At 38.2% G+C, this 16,134-nt stretch overlaps 1 protein-coding gene across 1 annotated transcript in view; it reads right to left on the reverse strand.

Annotated features, from left to right (window-relative positions):
- The window catches only part of PDS5A (PDS5 cohesin associated factor A), a 169,578-nt gene that overhangs the window by 88,850 nt on the left and 64,594 nt on the right, over positions 1 to 16,134 (reverse strand). Inside the window, exons 8-11 of the mRNA XM_025385282.1 lie at positions 12,840 to 12,980; positions 9,182 to 9,297; positions 6,136 to 6,230; positions 4,345 to 4,490 (exon numbers count right to left, since the gene is read on the reverse strand). Coding sequence (XP_025241067.1) covers positions 4,345 to 4,490; positions 6,136 to 6,230; positions 9,182 to 9,297; positions 12,840 to 12,980 — 498 coding nt within the window. The remainder of the gene's footprint in view (positions 1 to 4,344; positions 4,491 to 6,135; positions 6,231 to 9,181; positions 9,298 to 12,839; positions 12,981 to 16,134) is intronic.

Raw genomic sequence — 16,134 nt, forward strand, 5'->3', positions numbered from 1 at the left:
TAGATGAGAAAGATAACAAAACTCTGTACTAATTTCCAAAGATTGCCTTGGGTTCATTAGGTTGTACAATCTTATGTGTGCCTTTATAAACTGGCACATTATTTCTCTTCATAAAAGGCTTTACAAACAATTTCGAATCTGTTCCTATTTAGAAATTTTCCAATGCAAATATTGCTAATGATCTACTTTTTTCTTTTTAAATAAATGGGGTTTCGTTACGTTGCCTAGGTTTGTCTCAAATTCCTGGGCTAAATAATCCCTGTGCCTTAGCATCCCGAGTAGCTAGAACTACAGGCTAGTGATTTTTTATTTCCCTTGAAAACCAGCAATAATCTTACGGGAGATTTCATTTGATTCTATTGAAAGAAAATTCACCAAGTTTTAGAGGTGATTATAATTTTCCTTGCAAACAAAACCCCTATTATCTGGAATGTTTTAATTGCCAGTTACATCCCTTTAGATGTTAACTTTGGATAAGAACAAAGTTCACTATCAAGAATTCTGGGCCAGGCACGGTGGCTCATGCCTGTAATCCCAGCACTGTGGAAGGCCAAGGCAGGTGGATCGCTTGAGCTCAGGACTTGGGGAACTGACTACCCAGTGAATCTAAAATCCTAGTAAATCTAAAATTGTAGTGAATCTAGGAGTTGAGTTGGCTGACTACTCAGTCACTCTAAAAATACGCTCACAAGCTGACAAAACCTGCCCACTCACACAGAGCTTCCAATCAGCTGTGCAGGGATTCAGTTAAGAATCTGACCAAGGGTGGGCATGGTGGCTCACACCTGTAATCCTAGCACTTTGGGAGGCTGAGGCGGGCGGATCACCTGAGGTCAGGAGTTCACGACCAGCCTGGTCAACATGGTGAAACCCAGTCTCTCCTAAAAACACTAAAATTAGCTGGGCATGGTGGCACACACCTGTAATTCCAGCTACTTGGGAGGCTGAGGCAGGAAAATCACTTCAGCCTGAGAGGAAGAGGTTGCAGTGAGCCAATATTACACCACTGCACTCAAGCGTGGGCGACACAGTGAGACTCTGTCTCAACAAAAAAACAAAAAACAAAAAACTGACCAAATATTCAAGGATCATCAGACCTTTGAGGAACACTTTCAACAGTAAACGAGAGGGACTAAAACAAACAGGCCAGAAGAGGAAAACAGGACTCAGCAGAAACAGAGATAATACAGGCAGTAGAAGACACTTTCAAATATTCTCAGGGAGGTAAGATTTTACACCATAAAATAAGACTCAATTCCTCTGAGGAAGAAAGGAAGGAAAGTAGGGAGAGAGGCAGGGAGAAAAGGAGGGAAGAAAGCAAGGAAGAAGAAAAGGAAGGAAAGGAGGGAAGAAAAAAAGGAAAAGAGGCAGGGAGAAAGGAAGTTAGAAAAATTAATAATTCAACCTGAGGAAAATGATTTAAAAAATAAAAAGAAAAGAAAAAAAAAAGGAAAAATTAGATAATAAGAGGTGCTTTTGGAAATTAAAAATGGAGATGAAGTAAAACAACAAAGATAAGAAAATCAAACTATCAGTCCAAGAATTTCAACATCAAATTAAAGAGTTCCCAAAAGAGAGAACAGGCTAACGCCTGTAATCCCAACACTTTGGGAGGTGGAGGTAGAAAGAGGTACAGATCCCTTGAGCCCAGAAGTTCGAGACCAGCTTGGGCAACATGGTGAAACCCCGTCTCTACAAAAAATACAAAAATTAGCCAAGAGTAGTGGCGCGCACCTGTAGTGCCAGCTCCTTGGGAGACTGAGGTGGGAGGATCACTTGAGCCTGGGAAGAGGAGGGTGCAGTGAGCTGAGATTACACTACTGCACTCAAGCCAGGGCAACAAAGTGAGACTGTCTCAAAAAAAAAAAAAAAAAAAAAGGACCTTAGTGATCACCGTAAGTGAACGCCCTTACCTTGCAAGCCTAAAAGGCAAACGATTTAGCTAGTTAGCAGAAGACTCTTTGGGACTTTTACAGGTTGGGAAGGTTTAATAGGGTAGGAAAGAAAGGCTGTGAAAGAAGAGACAGGAAAGGAGACCATAAAAACTCAGAATGAGGATCATCATAAGATGTAAGAAAAATAGTAGTAAAAAAATGTATCTGTGTATTAAAAGAAGAAGAGGAGGAGGAAGAGTAGGAGGAGGAAAAGGAGGAGGATGAGGAAGATGAGGAAGAGGAAGAAGAGGAGGAGGAGGAAAAGGAAGAGGAAGCAGAAGCAGCAGCAGAAGCAGCTGAGTGTGGTGGTGGGTGTCTGCAGTACCAGCTATTCAGGAGAATGAAGCAAGAGGATCACTTGAATCCAAGAGTTCAAGTTCAGCCTGGGTAACATAGCAACACGTCACCTCTAAAAAAGAGAGGTGGGTGGGAGTATGTTATCTTTGGTGTATTTAAGTCAATACTTTCTTATAAATGTTTTGTATCATTTTCTCATTTTTTAGGCCACTTATTAGATGGAATAAAATTTTGTCCCCATATAACAGATTAGCAAAAGCATTTTGACATTTCTTACATGAAATGAAAAAAAAAAACACGAGCAATAAAATCTTAAGATGAAATCCTGGCCGGGCGCGGTGGCTCAAGCCTGTAATCCCAGCACTTTGGGAGGCCGAGACGGGCGGATCACGAGTTCAGGAGATCGAGACCATCCTGGCTAACACGGTGAAACCCCGTCTCTACTAAAATACAAAAAAAATTAGCCGGGCGAGGTGGCGGGCGCCTGTACTCCCAGCTACTCGGGAGGCTGAGGCAGGAGAATGGCGTGAACCCGGGAGGCAGGGCTTGCAGTGAGCTGAGATCCGGCCACTGCACTCCAGCCTGGGCAACAGAGCCAGACTCCGTCTCAAAAAAAAAAAAAAAAAAAAAAAAAAAAAAAAAAAAAAAGATGAAATCCTGTTCCCAAATTTCTAGAGACAAAATAATTTTTTTTTTCCCAGAAAGGCTATAAAGGTCATCTAACTTATTAAACCAAAATCTGGGTCAGAAAATATCCAGTAGGTGTTACTGTTACCACATCGTACAGTTTCAGTTAGGAAGATTCATTTATTCAACTTTCTGAAACTATGAAAAAACTGTAATAGTAGTGAAACTTTTTTAAAAGGGGGAAGGGAGGAATGTCAAATAACCACTAGGGGGAGAGTAATTTCATTTAAATTAAAGCCAAGGGAAAAAAAATCTTCAAAGTTAGAATTACTAACACTGTTGAACAAGTTAAAAAGTATCCACCTTTTTTTAAACATCTGGCTCCTATGACAATTTTAAAAGTAAAAACTTAAATAATACCTCTTTCTATATTTTAAAACCAAAACCAATTATTTTTCTACCCTGAAACTATAATAGTCATTTGCAGAGGAAAGTAATTTTTAACTACACCTCAAATAAAATAATAGTATGTTGCAAGGCAATCATGAAACATGTTAGAAATGTTAGGCCTAATCAGCCTGCCTTACAGGTATGTCTCTTGTTTACACATGACCCTATTCGTTAGTTGTATTCTTAGCACTACTTATCCTTTTCCTTATCGATCCATGTTTTTTTTTTTTTTTTTTTGAGATGGAGACTCATTCTGTTGCACAGGCTGGAGTGCAGTGCCTCAATCTCGGCTCACCGCAAGCTCCGCCTCCCGGGTTCACACCATTCTCCTGCCTCATTCTCCTGCCTCAGCTGGGACTACAGGCGCCCGCCACCACGCCTGGCTAATTTTTTGTATTTTTAGTAGAGACGGGATTTCACCGTGTTAGCCAGGATGGTCTCGATCTCCTGACCTCATGATCCACCCGCTTTGGCCTCCCAAAGTGCTGGGATTACAGGCGTGAGCCACCGCGCCCAGCAATCCATATTTTCAACTGCATCAAATGGAGAAAATCACAGGAAAAATAACTAAACATGTAACCATCACTATCGTCCTTAGCTTGGTACATCAATATGTAAACGTCACTTTCTTAGGAAGTGATATTCTTTAGTTCAATGAATGACAGACACAGCTAAGTTATACAAGAAAGTCATATGTGAAAACGTTAACTATAAGAATATATGATCAATTGTTATTCTTTCGAAACTCATCATGTAAATAAAAAGGTAAAATTTTAATTAACTTAGTGGTTCTCTTATAAAGGTATGCTAGAAAAGAAACCCATGCTTAAGATCTCAAAAAGTATAGAATCTCATGTATTTACTCATAAGGATAATTAAAAGATATGCAGGAAACATACAAATTAGGAGCTCTTTATCATTGTTATTAATTTGATTTTCACACAGAAAGACATTAAATGTAACAGAAAATGGTACCCAATTGTATTTAGCAATTTAAACAGTAAATTACAGAAGAATAAAATGCCTCAGATTTTACCCGTTTATCCAGTGTTCTTTCCCTTACAAAGCCAAGCAGCTGATCATTTACTAGGGCCAGGTCCCTCTTGGCAGCTGTTATTATAGTAACAATGACATCATGACGAATAGCTTCTTCTGGATCATGTGATCTAACCTTTAAATATTCTGTAATAAGAGAAAAAAACTTAGGCTAAATGTTAGCTGTGTAATTTGTCATGATTTGGAATGGCAAAAAAAGAACAGAAATACGTTAAGTTTTTGTCCATACTAAAGCAATGTTTATAAAATATGAAATGAAATTAAATCATGTTATTTTTACAGCAGCAGTACTCTACTGTAATCACAAAACTGCACTTAAAACTCCAAAGTTGGCCAGGTGTAGTGGCCCACAACTGTAATACCAGCACTTAGGGAGGCTGAGGCAGGCAGGTCACACAAGCTCAAGAGTTCATACCAGCTTATGCAACATGGCAAAACCCCATCTACATGAAAATTACCAAATAAAAAAAACTCATTAGCCAGAAGTGTAGTGGCCTGGCCCTGCAGTGCCAGCTACTTGGGGGGCTAAGGAGGGAGGATCACTTGAGCCCAGTGGTCAAGGCTGCAGTGAGCCAATATCGAGCCACTGCACTCCAGCCTGTGTAACAGAGTGAGGCCCTGTATCAAAAAATAAATAAAATAAAATACTTTATAGTTACTTCTTTTTTTTTTTTTTTTTGAAACAGTCTTACTCTGTCACCCAGGCTGGAGTGCAATAGAGTGATCTCGGTGCACTGCAACCTCTGCTGCCCAGGTTCAAGCAATTTTCGTACCTCAGCCTCCGAGTAGCTTAGATTACAGGTATCTGCCACCATGCCTGGCTAATTTTTGTATTTTTAGTAGAGATGGGGTTTCACCATGTTGGCCAGGCTGGTCTTGACCTCCTGGCCTCAAGTGATATACCTGCCTTGGCCTCCCAATGTGCAGGAGATTACACCCGTGAGCCACCACGCCTATAGTTACATTTTAATAATGTATTTTCATCAGTTATCCTGGAAAAGTCAATTCACAATGCAGTATCTGATCTATGTCAGTTTGAATTTCAGTTACAAATTAAAAGGCTTAAAAGAAAAACAGTGAAAATGCTTATGGCAATTTAACTGATAGGTATATACCTGCAAATTACACAATATAAAATCCAGACTATTTTATAATCTCTTTAAAAATTCTTAAATAATTTATAATACAAACTAAATCTAAACAAAAAAATGTTGTTTCCCCTGTTCTTTTTGGTAAATAACAGCCTGTTGATAAAACCACTTATGTGCTGCTACCAAACAGGTAGATTTAAATGCTCTAGATTCAAAAGAATGAAAAATTCTAGTCTAGTGCAGAAGATAATCGTGTTCCCACTTATTATTAAATGCCACTATATTTAATTAAATAGACTTAATGATTTCTACCCAAATCCAATGTCTTAAGAAATACGCTACTTCCTTAAATTATGATTTTCAAAAAATCTCAAAGGATTAAAATATGAAGATTTTAAGCTGGGCATTGTAGCACCTGCCTGTAATACTCGGGATGCCAAAGTGAGAGGTCACTTGAGCCCAGGACTGAAAGCCTTTCTTTTAAACAAACAAATAAATAAAAAGATTTTAAGTGTAATTTTATTACATGAACATGAAATCATTTCTTAGTGTACAACAAATGAAAACCCGAGACCATACTAGAGTTAAAATCTAGCTGGAAAGTGAAGTTAGGTCACAAGCTGTATCTACAAAACAGTTTTATGATTATGCTAATATCTCTAATAAACCAGCTAACTTACCTGTGAGATCCTTCGCTAAATCTGGGTGATTCATTAAACAATGACTGGCAAATTTCACACTTTCTAATCTCACAGGAACATGAATGTCATTAAATCTACATAGAAAAAGATTGCTAAACATTAATTGTAAGGCAAAAAAATTATTCTCAAATCAGGTATATCTAACATGAAAATGCTTATACACAACAATAGTTACTGATTAGATAATTTGTTATGAGCTAAGGTATTCTGGAGGAAGAATATAAAGTACACTACAAGGTGAAACGACACAATTTCACAAAAACATTTTCACAAACAGAATTTCTTTACCATGCTAAAACTAACAAAAAACAGTATAAACAAACACATCCCTCAAACCAAACTATACACTTTATGGAGTTATAATTTGAGAGCTTAATATTATGCTACAAAGTAAAAATATTCAAAACACACAAAATCTTCTTGAAGAATAAGTTTATAGGAGATTCCAGGCACGGTGGCTGACACCTGTAATCACAGCACTTTGGGAGGCAGAGACAGGTAGATTGCTTGTGCCCACGAGTTTAAGACTAGCCTTGCAAACATGGCAAAACCCTGTCTCTATAAATATACAAAAATTAGGCAGGCATGGTGGCATGCCCCTGTAGTCCCAGCTACTACTCAGAAAGCTGAGGTGGGTGGACTGCTTGCACTCACGAGTTCAAGATCAGCCTTGAAAACATAGCAAAGCCCTGTCTCTACAAAAAAACACAAAAATTAGCTGGGCGTGGAGGCACTCCCCTGTAGTCTCAGCTACTCGGGAGGGTGAGGTAGAAGGACTGCTTGAGCCTGGGAGGTCGAGGCTGCAGTGAGCCATAATTGTGCCACTGCACTCCAACCTGGGTAACAGACCCTGTCTCAAAACAAAACAAGACAAAAGGTTTATATGAGACAAACACTGGGGAACTTGAGGTAGAGAGCAAACCATATATAAGGGGCAGATCTGGAAGTTCAAAGATGAGTGCAGAAAATGTGTTACTAGCCCAGGCGTGGTGGCGGGTGCCTGTAATCCCAGCTACTCGGGAGGCCAAGGCAGGAGAATTGCTTGAACCCGGGAGGCAGAGGTTGCGGTGAACAGAGATCACGTCACTGCACTCCAGCCTGGGCGACAAAGGGAGACTCCGTCTCAAAAAAAAAAAAAAATGTGTGTTGCACTGCCTGACGTCAGTTTCTTTTGGCCAGCACCACCTTGTATTACAATGCTCTTTTAAAGGTCTAGTATGTGTACGAATTCAATTAACACGCAACACAATATGTAGACGCAAAAATGCACATGTTAAGGATAAGGTAAGGAACCCTCAAATTTAAAATAGATTATTAGGCAACTTTTAAAATATGCTGATTAATAAATAATGTGATCTGAAATAGCTGGAAATATTTTTATTTTTGAAATGATCTCATGAAATAACCAAGTAAAAGAAAGTTGTTTAATAAATGTCTTAATGTCTATGGCCTCCTACTTTCTTACCCAGATATAATTTTCATGTTTTAATAAAATCTTGCATTTAGGATTTATAATTCTCTAGCTGGCAGAGAAAAATTATACATTATTAATGATCAAGTAATTACAAAGTATCAAAACACTTAATTATGGAAAATATGTAAGTTATAATTATGGAAAATAATACTGCAGACTATGAATTGTTTCTATGGATCAGAGACACCACTACAGTTAGCAGTGAGTGTAAAATAATCAGTGTCAGAAACCTACTATGGGTGATATAATTTTCATAAGTAACCCAAGTAAAAATGAAGCCTTGCATTTTTGCTTAAATTATTTACAAAAAATATTTGATGTCCATCCTGGGATAGGGAATTCCTTCCCCCACAACTTTGAAAGTGCAGTTGCTTCATTCCCACCATTCAAAATTCTCATGGAGTCACATTTAGCTATTCAAATATTTAGCATTTATTCCTATAAGGCCTTCAAAATGGCATGTTCTGGGCAAGTAACTGCTAAGATAGCATTATGGCCTTGTCAGAGATTTCTCAGAACCTAGTATTAGTATGAGAACTATTGTGGTGAATTTACATCAAGAAAAATTCTGGCACCAACTTCTGAATCAGTTGAACTAAATAATGGGGAATCTCAACCATCTCCAGAATATTAATAGTAAATATCTACTTTCCAATCAGCTTTAAAAGCAAAACAGGTAAATGGAACGCAAGGAGGAATGTAATGAATTTCATAAATTTGTCAACACTACTACCAAGCCAAATAGAATTCAGTCATTCTAAGCTCTTGAGAAGAAACATTAAAAACTATCTGAGTTAAGGGCAATAATATTTTCCATTTAAAAATTGTACAATTATACCAAATTAGTTAAAAAACAGCATACAGTGTGTTCAGATAAGTTACAGACCCAAAAGGCAAGCACTAGTAAATGAAAAAGTTGGTAGGCTGACAAATGGCACAGGTTCTTAAATTTGGATCAGTATGTATTCAGCTTCATGATTTAAAAATCTTAAGACTTAGAATATACTGCAATGCTGTCTATGTATTCTAATTTTCTTTTTTTTTTTGGAGATGGAGTCTCACTCTGTCACTCAGGCTGGAATGCAGTGGCTCGATCTCAACTCACTGCAACCTCCGCCTCCCGGGTTCAAGGATTCTCCCACCTCAGCCTCTTGACTAGTTGTGGTTACAGGCGCCGGTCACCACCCCCAGTTAATTTTTGTATTTTTAGTAGAGACACCAAGTTGGTCTGGCTGGTTTCCTGAACTCCTGACTTCAAGTGATTTGCCCACCTCAGCCTCCCAAAATGCTGGGATTATAGGTATGAGCCACCAGGCCTGGCCATGACATTATTTTAACAAGAAGTTAAAAAGTGTTACACAGATAAAATACTAAGCTTTCTCCATAAAAAATTTTTCCTACAATTTATTTCATAAGAAGGATGGCAACACAGATGACAATGAAACCAACATCTATCAAAGAAAGTTCTGATATGTATAGTTTTAATCAGGTGGACTGCACCCTACTGACTATTTTCCAAAATATAAACATCAGAATTATATGTTCTCTTACCGTCCAAGAAAACATTGCCAAAGAGGACGATTCTGTGTTGCCAAATCGGAATCTTTGGAGCCAAACAATTTAGCTAGAAGTCGAACAACCGCTAATCGCTCTTCTCCATCATTGCTCTAAGAAGGGAAAACAGAAAGTGAAGCTTGAGCTTTACTCATCAGATTACAGAAAATACCTTGAAACATTCTCAAGAAGATACAATTTCATATTTCTGCTTATAACTGTGAGAAGTTTAAAATATCATATGTCCTCATTTACTATGCAGAAATTGATTTGATTTCATGTTAGATCATCTGGGTTTTTGCTCTTATTTCACACCTTCTCAACTGCTAATTTATGTCTACTTCACTGATTAATTGCATTCTATACACTGGTTATGGACATTGTAAATACAGACATATAATTCACTTCTAACATTACGAACCCTATAAAAACGTCTATGAAGGACAAAGCTAGTTACCACCCTAATAAGCTTACTTTATAGGAAATCTGCAATTTACATTCCAACATAAATACACATCAATTCAAGTTTTGATATACAAAGTTTTTTTTTTTGAGGAGTCTTGCTCTGTCTCCCAAGCTAGAGTGCAGTGGCGCGATCTCAGCTCACTGCAACCTCTGCCTCCCAGATTAGAGATTCTCCTGCCTCAGCCTCTTGAATAGCTGGGATTACAGGCGTCCACCACTGTGTCCGGCTAATTTTCACATTTTTAGTAGACATGGGGTTTCACCATCTTGGCCAGGCTGGTCTCGAACTCCTGAACTTGTGACCCACCCGCCTCAGCCTCCCAAAGTGCTGGGATTATGGGAATTAACCACCGCGCCTGGCCGATATACAAAGTTTTAATGAAGAATCCCCTACTGACTGGTGAATACGATACTACAGAATTTCATGATTCGTGGAAACTCATTTTAATAGCAGCCCAAGAATCAAAAAGACGATCTGAAGGTCAACTTAAATACTATAAAAAAGCAAAACTTCATTGTTTTCTAGTAAGAGTCTCTTATTTTCTTATCCTGAAACAGTATATGCGATAAAAATTCTGTTTCAGTTTCAGTGGTGATGCCACGCTTTAATGTGAAATAAGTTATTCTGAAACCATATGTTGTGTGAAACTTTTCAAAAATCATATTCGCTAGGAAAATAAACACAACATCTAAAAGCAACTGCTAATTTTTTTTTTTAGGTGTTCACATACAATATGTGGCTAAAGCAATACCAGATATCCAATAAACAAAATATTTTTGGCAAAAGAGAAGTAAAAATAGAAAAATAAAGACCACAGGATAAAATATTTTCCTTATGAATGTTTTAACGCTCAAGAACAGGGGTTTTGTGGGTAAAACAGGCACACTTAACCAATGTAAAAATGAAAATTACATCAAGTATTATTTTAATTATAAATGACAAAAATGATTTTTTTAAAAAAAGAGGTAGAGTCTTGTTCTGTTGCCCAGGCTAGAGTACACTGGCATGATCATGGCTCACTGCAGCCTTGAACTCCTGGGCTCCAGTGATCCTCCCACCTTGGCCTCCTGAGTAGCTGGACATACAGGTGTGCATCACCACACCTGGCTAATTTTTTATTTTTCTATAGAGACAGAATCTTACCATGTTGACAAGGTTGGTCTTGAACTCCTGGCCTCAGGCAAGCCTCCCATCTCAGCCTCCCATAATGCTGGGATTATATGGACATGAGGTACCACACCTGGCCTGATTTTCTTTCTCTTTTTTTTGTGAGACAAGGTCTGGGTCTGGCTCTATCACCCAGGCTGGAGTACAGTGGAGCAACCTCAGTCCACTATAACCTCCACCTTCCAGGCTCAAGCCATCCTCCCACCTCAGCCTCCTGAGTAGCTGGGACTATGGGTGTGTGCCATTATCCTTGGCTAATTTCTGTATTTTTTGTAGAGATGGGTGTCACCATGTTGTTCAAGCTGGTCTCAGACTCCTGGGCTCAAGAGATCTGCCTGCCTCCACCTCCCAAAGCGCTGGGATTACACAGGTATGAGCTACGGCACTTGGCCCAGCCTGATTTTCTTTGACAAAATTTTTCTCAAGCAAGGTGACAATAATGCAGAGTAGCACAACCTTCTAATAAGTTCAATTTACTAGCCAATATGATTTATTTCTTAAAGAAAAAGTAATCTGTCCCTTAAATATGAAATAATATGTGGAAATTTTATTCTAATAGCAAGTAACTATTTTAGTAGATCGGTGATTATTTCAAACGAGGTGACATTTAACATCTATTAACCACAGAAGTAAAACTAACTGAAAACTCGCCCCTCTGCTATTTGTAAAAGTCAAAATACATTCCTTGACCAGACTCAGTGGCTCATGCCTTCTCAGTAATCTGAGGCCAAGACAGGAGAACTGCATTAGGCCAGGAGTTTGAGACCAGCTGGGCAACATATTGAGAACCCCTCTCAACCAAAAAAAAAAAAATATATATATATATATATATATTACCAGGAATGGTGAGGTATACCTATAGTCCCAGCTCCTCAAGAGACTGAGATAAGAGGATCACTTGAGCACAAGACTTCAAGGCAGTATTAAACTTTTACAAACATCAAAGGAGCAAGAATTACAAATTACTTGCTCAGTTGTCTATAAAAAATAGATATACTATTTTTAGGACAGTCAAATTTCTGTCCTTAATCTGTACCATGAAAAGGTCATAAAATTGTAAGCAATACCATATTAGGATTCCATTTAAAATCTTTGGATGTTCTAAAACATATCTACCTAATAATGGATACCATTTAATACCAACATGTACTATAAATTTCTAAGATAGGCCGGGAGCGGTGGCTCAAGCCTGTAATCCCAGCACTTTGGGAGGCCGAGGCGAACGGATCACGAAGTCAGGAGATCGAGACCATCCTGGCTAACATGGTGAAACCCCGTCTCTACTAAAAATACAAAAAAAAAGAAATTAGCTGGGCGCGGTGGCGGGCACCTGTAGTCCCAGCTGCTCTGGAGACTGAGGCGGGAGAATGGCGTGAACCTGGGAAGCGAAGCTTGCAATGAGCCGAGATCGCGCCACTGTACTACAGCCTGGGCAACAGAGACTCCTTCTCAAAAAAAAAAAAAAAAAATTCTAAGATAATACCATTTTTCCTATCTATTGCTTGTGTCACTGTGATTATCAGGAGATATTTAACAATTAGAAGTATTATAATTTTGTGGCCAGGCATGGTGACTCATGCCTGTAATCCTAGCACTTTGGGCAGCCAAGGTGGGCAGATAACAAGGTCAAGAGATTGAGACCAGCCTGGCCAACATGACAAATCCCCGTCTCTACTAAAAATATAAAAATTATATGGGTATGGTGGTGTGCGCCTATAGTCCCAGCTACTCGGGAGGCTGAGGCAGAAGAATCGCTTGAATCCAGGAGGCGAAGGTTGCCGTGGGCCGAGATTGCGCCACTGCACTTCAGCCTGAGCAACAACAGCAAAACTCCGTCCAAAAAAAACAAAGAAAAAGATAAATTGAAGTCATACTTTATTCTTCTGCAGTTACCGAAAAATTATGCGGTATACATTTTTCCTGGAAAGTTTAAAGGGCAAGAAAATTGGTCAATTTTACATTGTACTTGCTCTAGAAATAAGAAAAACATGAAAAACAAAATAGAAAATTGGTCAATCTTACCTTTAGTTTGAATTCAAGCTGTGGCATGACGGATAATAATAAATGAGGATCTATAGCAAAAAGTTCCTGAATCAGATCAAATACATGTTCTGACAAATCACTTACTGATGATCTTCCCAGCACTAGGACTTGATTGAAAAACTGTAAGAGATATTAAAAACAAAAATAAAACATCCAGTTCACTTAAAAACATGGATACATTTTTATAAACATTTTTATAAACTATATAATTAGGTTTTACACATACAATTGAAGGAGGTGATACAAATACATGTGTGATTACTAATATACAATAGGACAATCATCTAAACAGCGGAAGAAATAATTTCCTAATAATATCAAATCATGAATGTTACAAGGAGAAAAGCAAAAACCAAAATTGGTTTGTTGGGTATATTTCAAATAAGGACTTTTCTAGGAATCTTTGTTTTCATTAAAACAATTTAGACCGTTTGTGTAGTTCATTACAAAGGATTTTAGAAAAATTTCCTTGTAGCAGAGAAATATTACAAAGTCTCAATCTTTGATTTTTTTTTTTTCTTTTTTTGAGATGGAGTCTGGCTGTGTCGCCCAGGCTGGAACACAGTGGCGTGATCTCAGCTCACTGCAACTTCCACCTCTGAGATTCAAGCAATTCTCCTGCTTCAGCCCCAGGAACCCGCCACCACGGCCAGCTAATTTTTGTATTTTTAGTAGAGACAAGGATTCCCCATGTTGGCCAGGCTGGTCTCAAACTCCATACCTCAGGTGATCCACAAGCCTTGGCCTCCCAAAGTACTGGGATTACAGGTGTGAGCCACTGCGCCTGGCCTCAACCTTTGATTTTTTTAAAAATCAAAGGTACAGCGGCACACGCCTATAATCCCAGTACTTTGGGGAAGCCAAGGCATGACAATCTTGAGCCCAGGAGTTGGAGACCAGCCTGGGCAACACAGTGAGACCCTTGACTCTACAAAAATTAAAAAATTATCTGGGCGTGGTGGTGCATGCCTATAGCCCCGGCTACTCAGGAGGCCATGGCAGGTGGGATCATTTAAGCCCTAAGAAGTCGAGGTTGCAGTGAGTTGTGATCACATCACTGTACTCTTCCTGCATGGGGGACAGAACAAGACCCTGTTTCAAAAAACAACAACAAAAAAATCAGAATAATGTTTCCACGAGTTTAGTAATAACGAGTATTTAAAGGGGAAGGATTTTTTGTTGTTGTTGGGTTGGTTCTTTTAATACTCAGAGAAAGTCAAATATGTTTTGGCTCGCATGACAAAAAGAACAAAAAGTTGGTAATACAAAAGCTAACTGATTTTTTTTTTTTAAATGCTAGATGGAAATAAAGAGTATACAAGGCCAAGAGCACAGATTAGAAGATACCAGCATTGCACACCACGACCGCCACAAATGCAGAATAATTCAATTTTTAAAATGTCTCAGGGGGCAATTGTACGCAACTGAAACAAGCATACATTTCTGGTAGTAACATAATTTGAAAAGCAGTATAAATTAAGAGTTAGAAAATGCTCATTATTGGCCAGGCACAGTGGCTCACACCTGTAATCACAGTACTTTGGGAGGCTGAGGCAGGCAGATTACCTGAGGTCAGGAGTTCAAGACCAGCCTGGCCAACATGCTGAAACCCCATCTCTACTAAAAATATAAAAATTAGCAGGGTGTGGTGGCACACGCCTGCAGTCCAGCCACTCAGAAGGCTGAAGCAGGAGAATCACTTGAGCCTGGGAGGCAGAGGTTGCAGTGAGCTGAAACTGCACCACTGCACTCCAGCCTGGTCAACAAGGTGAGACTCCATCTCCAAAAAAAAAAGGAAAAAGAAATCATTCCCATTGCATAAGAATAATACCAAAAAATTCATATTTACTATGCAGACGTTGAAAATAATGAAGAAGACAGTTTTATCAAAATATATGCATACACACACACAAAAAAGCATAGAATACTACTTCTGAAAGGATATAAGAAAACCTATTGGGGATGGTTATTTCTGAGAATTGAGAAATGTATTCAAGGCTGAAGACAGACACTTCTTTAGTACCATTATTGTTTAATCTTTTTAAATATTAATTTAGCAATCCAAGCAATACTAATAGGATAACATTTAAATTAAAAGCCTCTTTGTATTTTTATCCATGGAAAATAATTCAACAACACATAAATGTTAAGATTCACAAAGATGATTAGGAAAGGAAAGAAACACTGAAAAGACCTAAATCTATGACAATGAGGAAATACATATCAAGAAACATTTACAGTCATTCTTATATATTTAAAAAGAATGTCAAAATATGTAAATACAAGTAAGACAATAAAAATTTTACATAAAGTAGCTGGGTGCAGTGGCTCACACCTGTAATCTCAGCACTTTGGGAGGCTGAGGAGGGTAGATCACAGGGTCAGGAGATCGAGACCACCCTGGCTAACACGGTGAAACCTTGTCTCTACTAAAAATACAAAAAATTAGCCGAGCATGGTGGCGAGAGCCTGTAGTCCCAGCTACTCGGGAGGCTGAGGCAGGAGAATGGCGTAAACTCGGGAGGTGGAGCTTGCAATGAGCCAAGATTGCACAACTGTACTCCGGCCTCGGGGACAGAGAAAGACTCCGTCTCAAAAAAAAAAAAAAAATTTTTTTTCATAAAGTATGTGGGAAAATAATTATAAATATGAGCAAATGTACAATGGAATTAGTTGTTATAAGGTAGTGAAATTGCAAACTTTTTTTCCTAATTATTAACTTTTTTAGTAAAAACAAAAAAACCCAGAACAAATTCCTCAGTACAGTTTTTTAAACTATTACTATATAGCAACTATCACAATCTTTCATTACTCAAAGTATTTAAATGTTTGCCAAAAACAACAGCCAAAACAACCAATTTTCTAAATAAATCTCTGTAATCTTTAAAAAAAAAAAAAAAAAAAAAGGAAGAAACATTAGAGGACTTCAGAAGAATGACCCAAAAGACACAAAGAAGAAAATATATAAAGAGAGACACAGAGACCCAAGGATAAAGATGTAGAGAAAAAATGAAAGAGATCAGCACATCTGGGAGACAATGAAATAAATATAAATACAAATGCAGATAAGGGGATGGGAGTTGCAGACAACTTTTCTTATAGTAACATCCACCCTTTAAAAACAACATCATGAAGCTTATGCTGCATTTCTCTAACCTTGGTCACATTTGGACATAAGTTCTTCTACATTTATAAGCTAAATAAACTTCTATGTAAGAGGTTCTAATAAATTAGTACAAAAGATTAAGAATTACAAAATATAGAATGAACACAG

This window comes from Theropithecus gelada, chromosome 5, assembly GCF_003255815.1.
Source record: "Theropithecus gelada isolate Dixy chromosome 5, Tgel_1.0, whole genome shotgun sequence".
NCBI classification, from domain to species: Eukaryota; Metazoa; Chordata; class Mammalia; order Primates; family Cercopithecidae; genus Theropithecus; species Theropithecus gelada.